This window comes from Miscanthus floridulus, chromosome 18, assembly GCF_019320115.1.
Source record: "Miscanthus floridulus cultivar M001 chromosome 18, ASM1932011v1, whole genome shotgun sequence".
Classification (NCBI taxonomy): Eukaryota; Viridiplantae; Streptophyta; class Magnoliopsida; order Poales; family Poaceae; genus Miscanthus; species Miscanthus floridulus.
The window spans coordinates 45,204,475-45,214,232 of NC_089597.1; the positions used below are offsets into that span (position 1 = coordinate 45,204,475).

Below are 9,758 nucleotides of genomic sequence, written 5' to 3' on the forward strand. Positions count from 1 at the left end.
GGATATCCCTGTCACTCGTATGAGCGCAATTAATGCCTTTTGTAGCCTTGTAGGTAGCTGTGGCCGAGCCCCAGGCGCCCAGCCCAGCTGGAGCTGGACCTTGTTTAGATTTTTTCGCTCTCTTTTCATCGCATCAAATCTTTGGACACATGCATGGAGTATTAAATGTAGATAAAAAATAACTAATTACATAGTTTGATGGTAAATTACGAGACGAATTTTTTAAACCTAGTTAGGCCATGATTAGATAATAATTATCAAATACAAACGAAAGTGATACAGTGCCAAATACTAATTTCTAACTTCGATCTAAACAAGGCCCAGTTTGCCCAATCGCTCTGCCTCTACAGAGACACAGTTGACTCATGCACGGAGGGACGACAGCCGGACAGGTCTAGCACTAATCATCGAACTGTCCCCTATATCTATATATTCAGCTACTACCTCTACCTATCGCCATCTGGCCCCTCAAGTAGTTGGAATGTTTTTCCTCGTATACAGACGTGTTTCAGACTGCTCCGCTGGCGTTTTTCTGCCTTTGCTCCACAAGCAGCTGCTACCGTTTGGCACAGAGCTCCAGCTTTAGAAATGGATTGTTTCCATGCAAATAGTCCATTATATCCTGGATTGAAATTGCATTTGATATTTTCCGAGAAAAATAGAAAACAAATGATAAAAAATTAACTGAGGCCATAATTCAAATACAAATAATTGTTCCATAGATTGTAAATGATAGAAAATTAAACAAAGGCTATAATTCAAATACAAATAATTGTCCATAGGTAAGCACAACAACTACGAATCAAAGTGTTCCAATAATTCTAGCCCCAAGTAAGAGAGAGAGAGCGGTGGCCAACTATCACAGAATGCATTCATAGAAGGAGCATTGGGTTCTGTAGTGAATGTTGCCTCGACAACTTAATATTTGCCTATAGATTTATGAGAATTTTAGTTTGCAATGGTAAGCATCTCAAGTGAATGTTGCAACAAAAAATATATGAGAGGATTCTGCACTACCCAAATTAGATGGCCAGCTTGTTGCACTTTCAGAAACGATGAACTACTAGCATCCATACACATTAGCTGACTACATTTTTTAGGAACGATCGATCGATCAGACAGAGAATGCATTGCACAGAGTGACAGAGCTAGAGCAGGGGCAAACAGATACTCCTACTGTGCTACCAAAAGCTCACTAGCTCCCGAATGTGCAGACTGCATACTGCATTGCACGTCTGCACCACTACTGATGTCCTATTAGTAATCCTTCTAATTGAACCACCAACAGTACTGGCAGTTGGATCTACTCCAAGATGACGAGTGGGTCGTCGGAGGTGGCGCCCCTAGAGGTGATCTCCTCCGGCGGGCCGCCGCGAAGCACCTGCACCCGAACACCACCTCCATCGTCTTAGGCCCCGTTTAGATCCGAAAATTTTTAGGTTTTGGATACCGTAGCACTTTCGTTTGTATTTGGTAATTAGTGTCTAATTATGGACTAATTAGGTTCAAAAGTTTCATCTCGCGATTTCTCACCCAACTGTGCAATTAAATTTTTTTTTCGTCTACATTTAGTACTCCATGCATGTGCCGCAAGATTCGATGTGACGGGTACTGCGCAAAAATTTTTAGGTTTTGGGGGAACTAAACGGGGCCTTACCCTTCTTGTCTTTGCTGCTGTTGCTGTCCTTTTCCTTACCGTCAGGTGCAGTTGCAGCTGCAGCTGTAGCTTCGGTAGTTCCGGCACCGGCACTAGTGGGCACGACGAACTCGAAGACGCAGGCGTCCCCGAGCCGGAGCCCGTTGTCTGTTATCGTGGGCGAAGTCCCTCCGCGCCCCTTGGAGCCTCTTCCACATGCCGACGCTGCAGTAGCTCACCGTCCACGACCGGCCGCTGCAGAGGAGCACCCCGGGCGCGCACCTCCGAGAGGTGGCGGCGGCAATAGGGTTGGAGGAGAGCGGCGGCGCAAGAGGAAGGGTCACGGTCACGGCATTTTCTGAGCGTAAAGGGAGGGGAAGCGATCAGGAGAAAGTAATCCGTGATAGATGAGCAGCAATGTGGGTAATTACCTCACAACTCCACGTGAGAGTATAAAACTCTAAAAACTAGAGTACCTCTTGAGGTGCTCTAGAAAAATCGTGGAGTTGGTCCTCAGCTCCACCTTTTTCATGGAGCGGAGTTCTTGGAGCTGAGAGTGTTCCGCAACGCGGAGCTAGAGCGGAGCTGTAAAAACAGGAGTGGAGTAGTCCCAAACACCCACACCCAGCTTAAGAAAAAAAAAAGAGTGATTCTATGTGCCGCCGAGTCGTACCAACCAAATCCAGGCCTTGTGCACGCTAACTTTTTTTTTTATGAAATTTGTGCACGCTAACTCGTCATTTGGGTACAAAAGTCAGCTCCTCCGTACCCGTACATGATGTTGCATGCGGATAAGCTTTAGACCGTGTCACCAGCGCCATATTGACATTTTGTAGTTTTGTAGTTTCTTCTTTGAATTCATCTGCCTGTACGTAATAAGCAGAAATTATGTAGGAGTACTTTTTTTTTCAGAATTACCCGCTCAAAATAGTGCTTAAATCGACACGCATTTAGTAGCAAATATTAATGATTCAAGAGGGATACTCGATCGGCATGTCCAACAACCAGCTTGCTGGAAGAACATGATAGAGGTAGGATTCTCTCTCAAGATTTAGAGCACTTAATGGTGTTCCATTCCGCAGATTATTGTGGGCAGCGGCATATGACCGATCATCGATTCCGTCATGCCTTCGTGATGGGGCAAATGGAGAGCAAACAGAAAGGGGCCTAGCAGGGCCTTCCGGCTTGTTTAGTTGGCGAAATTTTTGGCGAAAATGGTATTGTAACACTTTCGTTGTTATTTGATAATTAGTGTCCAATTATAATCTAATTAGGCTTAAAAGATTCATCTCGTGAATTTCATCTAAACTATGTATTTAGTTTTATTTTTTATTTATATTTAATGCTTCATGCATGCGTCCAAAGATTTGATGTGACGAAAAATCTTGAAAAAATTTAGGAACTAAACACTACCTTCCTCTCCCTCGAAACGTAACATCCAAGTCCTCATGAATCATCAGCAGGCAGAGCGAGCGACAACTGAAAAACTAACTGTGCTGCAATAATTTTGTCTCATGTAGATGTAGCCTTTATTCAAACACACATCATTTCATCGGCTCAAAAGGATGAAAATGAACACTTTGCAAGTCTACACAAGCAGTCGCTAATTAGGATTTGAATTCGAAAATGTATGTTTTATTCGAAGATGCGTCTGGGAAAACTACATGCACATTTCTTCCTTTACGTAATAATAAATAAAAATATAATCCACCAACATTTTTTTTGATCTTTAATCCACCTACAATTGGGACCAGTAACCTGTCCATTCCTGGGAAGATTATTACAAAAACTAACCATCGGTGGCGAGAGAATCCAGAACCGCCTTTTCTGGTTTCCGAAACCTCGCACGTGAACCTACTATACACTCTGGTCATCTCTCACGGAAGGAAGAAGGGTGCAGTGCAGGGGAGTGCATGCCAGTGCAGGGACCTCCTAGGCCCACCTGCCACTGATTGTTCCAAACGATTTTCCATTAAAAACCGTTGGCGTACAGTCCCGGAGCTCCAAATGCAGAGCGAGCCGAGCCAACAAAAACAGCTTGCACAGTGTTGTCATCACTCAGCTTATATACTTGCCGTGCAATCCATCCCTCAAAACGCCGGCCAGCCTGACGAGGGGCATGTTCGCTGGTTGGTTTCTGGGCTGATTTAGGCTGGCTGGTGCTGGTTTATTATGAGAGAAAAACAACGTTGGCTGACTGATTTTGGCTCACTCAAGCGAACAGGCTGGAGAATGAGAAAGTACCAGCTCCGGGTAAAAAAAAAAGGTCAACATCTTTGCACTCTTCCCATCCAGCCAGAGAGTGTTTTTTTTCAGCCGTAGCATTCTATTCGTACACACACGTCCACTACACACAACATCCGTGCCTGGGCAGCGCTGGGGAAAAACCCGGTGAGACACCAGCGTCGAACCCATGGTTGGAACACTGGCGGGCAGCAAGCCAACCACCGGCTTCTGCCATCTGCGCTACGCGCAGTTCTCGCTGCCTGCTGTTGAAGTGCTGGCTGATAAACAAGGGAAGTGCGTGAGTGTGCGTGAGCTGTGTGATTAGAAAAAGGGGGCGCCTCTGCCAGTCTCCGAGGGCGGTGTGAGGAGAGTGACCGGACGACGACTGGGTCTGCGAGCTGCCAGCGCGGTCTCCCACCACCCCTCGCTCTCCGTCTCCGGTCTCCATACCTTCTACCTCGGGTGTTGCGTTGCGTGCGGCGCTGTGCTTGGGCCGGCGGACGTGGGCGCCATGCCTGGGTGACTTGGGTCTGTGTGTGGCTGGGAGCTGAGGAAGACGAGGGGGCCGGGGAGAAGGAGAATGCTCCCCGGGTGCTAGCGTCGCCGCCGCTGGTCGGGGGAGGAGGGAGGAGCAGAGGCCGCTCAGTTTCTTCAACTTCTTGGTTGGATGCAGGTATGTTCTGCTGCCTACAGCCTACTGCCCTACTTGATTGCTTATTCGGATGCAGTACCTTGTGATTTCAGTGGTTTAGGAGGGGCTCTGTTGGAAATTACACGAGTTTTTGGGCGATGTGATCCCCAATAATTGCAATTCGTGTGCTTGTCTGTCTCTTGTACAACTAGTGTGCTTTGCTTATCTTCCTATATGATTTCAATTGAGAAAAATCAGGACAGCTTCAATGGGTCTCGAAGGTGTTGGGGGCACACGAACCTGACAAAATTAGCTGTTTCTGTCGTCCTTTCGCCCAATTAGGTGTTCTTCATGTTCCTTCCAGGACCATGAGAACTGCAAAGTCCGGTTCAGCAGACAGCAGCTAACGTACAAATTGCTCTGCCATAGGAGTAGTTCCTGCCGTGAACAGCATTATGTTGGTTCTTGCAAGAAACCAATCTGTAACAGCTGGGAATTTGGGGGGAAAGTGGCCACCCCCTGCAGTATTATTATATACACTATCCACCAATTGTTTAGAATCAATCCCTGTCACCTTAAGATTGCAGAATTGTACTTTTGTATCGAACAAATTTGGTAGGTTTCTTCTTTACGACTTCCTAGTCTTTTTTCGTGTTCACGCGTATTTCATTGAGGAGAACGACTTCCTCGTCTGAACTCTGAACTACCCTTTTCCACACCAAAAGGAAGAAAAAAAGCATCTTTGGTGCGTAACGTCCACACTTTCCCTTTGTTTCAGCGAAGTGAAGCGCAGGCCAGGAAGGCATCGCTCGCCGAGTCTGTGCTAGCAGCCATCTCCGAGCTCATGTCGTCAGCGGCATCAGACGTCAATGCTGAGCACGAGAACTTCTTGGATGTCGGCAGCCACCTCCACCATGGAGCCCTGCCCGCAACGGAGGTGCAGAAGCAGGCGCAGGGTTCCCCAACCAACACGCTGCATGTAATGGAGTATCTGGCTGCCAATGTTGACCTCGCCAAGGACCTCATCACGAGGTGCAGAGCGATCACGCAGCAGCTCATGGACGACGACCTTTTGGGCATAACCGAGGACTTGGACAAGGTCATAACGAATATAAGCAATGAGCTCAACAGGATACCAGCATCGACGTTCGAGAGCAGCAGGTTTGCGGAACCAGCGGTCAGGGATGGGCACCTTCAGGTTGTCAGGAACCGGCATGGCTACTCGGAGGGAGATATGCCAATGGTTGTGGCAGTTGAGAGGCCTAGGAGAAGAACGCTGCACAACAGTGACATGCCGAGGCTGGTGGACTTCCTGCAGGGAATGTACCAGGAGTCACATGAGCTTGGTGGTCAGACATTCAGTTCACTCCCTGAAGTCGCGGAATATGTGGAGCCATTGTATGATTCTTTCCTCTGCCCTCTCACAAACAAGGTTATGGTTGATCCAGTGACAGCGGAGAGTGGTGTGACTTACGACAGGAAAGCTATAGAGGATTACTTTGAGAAGTTTACGGATGGCTCTGAGCCTGTGATATGTCCTGTTACAAAGATGGCAATGCAGAGCAAGACGCTGAGGAGTAATCTTCCACTGAAGAGCACAATTGCAGAATGGATTGCAAGGAATGAAGCGATGCGGGTCAGGATCGCACGTAGCGCACTCTCTATGGCAACCACGGAGGCTATGGTGCTTGAGGCCATACATGAGCTGAAGGTGCTGGCTAGGCTGAGGAGAAAGAACAGGGATCAGATGCACAAGATTGGCATCACCAAGTTCCTACCACGTCTTCTGGATCACAAGGATGCATTTATTCGGTGTGACTCCCTCGACCTCCTCTGCCTGTTGGTTGAGGATGATGCAGGAAAGGTGTGTCTGAGATATTTCAACCTTTTCCATCTTTGATCTTTTCCCCAATCCTTGCACATTATAATACTATTATTGTACTGAAACAGTGCTGAAGTGCAGCTCCAAATCCTAATCATCTTGCATTTAAATATTTTTTTCATGACACAGGAAATCATAGCGAAAACCAGAGCCATCTCAAGGACAATAAAGCTGCTATCCAGCAGTAGTACTGATGAAAGGCATGCAGCTATCTCTTTCTTGTTAGAGCTTTCGAAATCAGAGTTACTGTTGGAGAACATAGGATCTACTGCTGGGAGCATACTGATCCTCACCACGATGAAGTTCAATAGCTCCAGTGACCCTATTGCCGCCGAGAAGGCTGGAGAAGTCCTGGAGAACCTGGAGAAATGTCCAAAGAATATCAAGTACATGGCCGAAAGTGGCTACTTGGATCCTCTGCAAAGGCACCTAGTTGAAGGTAAGATTTGGCCTTTGTATACAAAAAAATTACTTTCTTCTGTGTTAGGCTTACATAATGCCATTCTCTGCCTGCCTGCCTGCTTGTTAATAAAACTCTAAACCATAAATGAATAATTTACACATAACTTGCAAATCTCACCAGGACACTACGTTGAGCTTACACTGACATGAACGCACAAAACAGGATCAGAAGATGTTCAGATGGAGATGGTGAGCTACCTCGGCGAGCTGGTCCAGAAGCAGGAGATGACCATCAACATCGCTGGGAGCGCTTCAGAGATCCTCGTCAAGATGGTGTGCAGTGGCAATACAGCAATTCGAAAGGCGGCCCTCGACGTCCTGGTTCAGATCTCGTCTCACCACCCCAACGCCAAGACGCTCGTGGATGCAGGTGCCGTCCCTGTCATGGTGCAGGAGCTCTTCATCCGAAAGATTAACGATGAGCCCGTGGGCTCTAAGACAGAGGCTGCCGCTGTGCTCGCCAACATCGTCGAGTCTGGCTTGGATCCAAAGGCCATCACCGTCAACAAGGAAGGCCACGTCATCACGTCCAAGTACTCCGTATACAACTTCGCTCACATGCTCAAGTGCTCCATGCCTGACACCCTCAACCTAAGCATTGTGCGCGTGCTGCTCGCGCTGACCGCCCTCCCCAAGCCTCTTGCCACGGTGGTCTCGGTCATGAAGGAGCAGGACAGCTGCCAGACTGTGATTGAGCTAATGGGCTCGCTGACAGAGTCACTTGTCATCGCTGCAATGAGGCTGCTTATTGCCTTGTCCCCGAAGATGGGGCACACCATTGCCGAGAAGTTCTGCCAGGCCCCAGGGCAGCCAGGGAAGCTTGTCAAGAGCATCGGCCTGCATGGGCGGATCATGGAACGACACGCCATGTCCGCTACGCTCCTGGCGAAGCTGCCGTACCAGCACATGGCTCTGAACCTCGCGTTGATCAACGAGGGCACCGTGGTGACCGTGCTAGCCAAGATCGAGGAGATGCAGCGCGGCGAGACACGGGCAAGCCGCCATGCGAAGGCGTATATGGAGGGCCTCGTGGGTGTGCTGGTCCGGCTAACGACGACGCTGTATGACCCGGACGTGCTCCTGGCGGCCATGGATCACAACCTCACATCGGTGCTCGCAGATCTCGTGCGGTCCGCAGGCAGCGACGAAGTTCAGCGGCTCGCCGCGGTTGGTCTTGAGAACCTGAGCAGCCAGTCGCCCAACCTCTCTCAGCCCCCGACCGAGGAGCAGCGCCCGAAGAAGAAGAACATCCTCCGGCGCCTGCGCGAGGCGCACGCGGGGCGGGTGCACGACAACAACCGGAGGCCGCCGGCGCACAGCCGGGTCTGCCCGGTGCACCGTGGCGTGTGTTCCCCGTCCACCACGTTCTGCCTGGTGGAGGCCGGCGCGGTGGAGGGCCTCCTGTGCGTCCTGGAGAACAGCGAGAACGGGCGCGTGGTGGAGGCCGCGCTCGGTGCGCTGTGCACTCTCATGGACGACGACGTGGACGTGACGAGCGGCGTGGCCGTGCTCGCGGAGCACGACGCGGCGCGGCACGTGCTTCGTGCGCTGCGGCAGCGCCGCGACGACGGGCGGAGAGGGGCTGGGGCCGGCGCTGGCGCTGGCGGAGGCGAGACGGTGACGCGGAGGTGTTTCTGGGCGGTGGAGAGGTTCCTGGCTCACGGCGGCGAGCGGTGCGTGAGGGAGGTCACCAGCGACCGGGCGCTGCCGAGCCTGCTGGTGAGCGCCTTCCACACGGGCGACGCCGCCACCAAGCAGGTGGCCGAGAGCGTGCTCCGGTGCCTGCACCGCATGCCGGATTACTCCGCGACCTACGAATCCGTTGAACTGTAACCAACACATGATGCGCACACCTGTGCATGTCTTGCCTCTTTTTCCATGTTTGCGTTTCTTGGTTGGCTTGTAATATGGGTTGATGATGTATTGTTTGGTGTAGCTAAAGGAAAATAGAAAAGGAAAAACTGAAGATGCAGTGTCATGCAATGTAAGTATAACCAAAGATTATAGCAAGGGAAGATAGTCTTTTGATTCTTTTTATTAGCATTTTGGCCATGTTCGCTTCTCTTATAATTTGTACTTTTTAACTTTTTTAGCCGGAACAGTGTTTTTATCTCACAACAAATCAGCTGGAACAGCGTTTTGGCTTTTTTTCAGCGAAGCGAACGGGGCCTTTGTGTGTTCCGTAGTTCCTTTTTTAGGGATCTTGTTCAGTTCAGTAGATTTTGACATGGGTGCCTTCTAAAATCATCCACCAGATGATTTGTTTTGTAATTTTGATGATTTGTTTTACATGCCTCTCTAGCCGGCGAATCTTCGGGTCCGAACGGCCCGACCCGAAGCACGCGGGGACGCGCGTGAGACGGTGGGTGAACGCGGACAGATGCTGTGTTACTAAGGCCCACCAGGCGGCCCACAGCAAGTGAACGGGCAGCGCAGCCCACAACGAGGAACGAGCGCGGCCGGCGGCCCACAGCGTGCGCTGCTGTATCGTTTTGTAGGTTACTGTTCAATTCTTTTTAAATTTTCTTTTCTGATTTCGTTTCTTTTTTTCCTTTTCTTTTTTTTTCTGTTAATTCTTTCATTTATTGTTGACTTTACTATAATTAATTGTTTTCAGTTCTTTTTAATTTTCTTTCTTATTTCATTTCTTTTTATCTTTTTTCTTTCTTTTTGTTTTCATTTTCTATGGTCTTTAATTCTAATTTTCATTTTTAAAATTTAAAATTTTATTTATTTATTTTAAATTTACTCTTATTAATTGTTTTATTTTCTTTTATTTTTTTTCCTATTTTTCTATTTTATTGCTTCTGTTCCATTTCTTTCTTTAGTTTAATCTATGAACTCTTTTTATTTTCTATTTTAAGTTTTCTCATTTCATATGTTAAATGACATACATGTTATGTTCATATAGTAAGTTTATG

At 48.5% G+C, this 9,758-nt stretch overlaps 1 protein-coding gene and 1 pseudogene across 2 annotated transcripts; one reads left to right on the forward strand and one right to left on the reverse strand.

Annotated features, from left to right (window-relative positions):
- Positions 1-1,303: 1,303 nt before the first annotated feature.
- On the reverse strand, positions 1,304-3,757 carry LOC136523740 (B3 domain-containing protein Os06g0112300-like; annotated as a pseudogene).
- A 249-nt stretch (positions 3,758-4,006) lies between these two features.
- On the forward strand, positions 4,007-8,869 carry LOC136520974 (putative U-box domain-containing protein 42). 2 transcript variants are annotated; one of them, XM_066514689.1, is made up of 4 exons: positions 4,007-4,535; positions 5,272-6,357; positions 6,505-6,814; positions 7,001-8,869. In XM_066514689.1, exons 1-4 carry the CDS (start codon positions 4,530-4,532, stop codon positions 8,668-8,670), a joined length of 3,072 nt encoding a protein of 1,023 aa, XP_066370786.1. In that variant the 5' UTR covers positions 4,007-4,529; the 3' UTR covers positions 8,671-8,869. The 2 variants fall into 2 exon arrangements, with proteins under 2 accessions (XP_066370786.1, XP_066370787.1); XM_066514690.1 differs by having other exon boundaries at positions 5,277-6,357.
- The last annotated feature ends 889 nt before the right edge of the window (positions 8,870-9,758 follow it).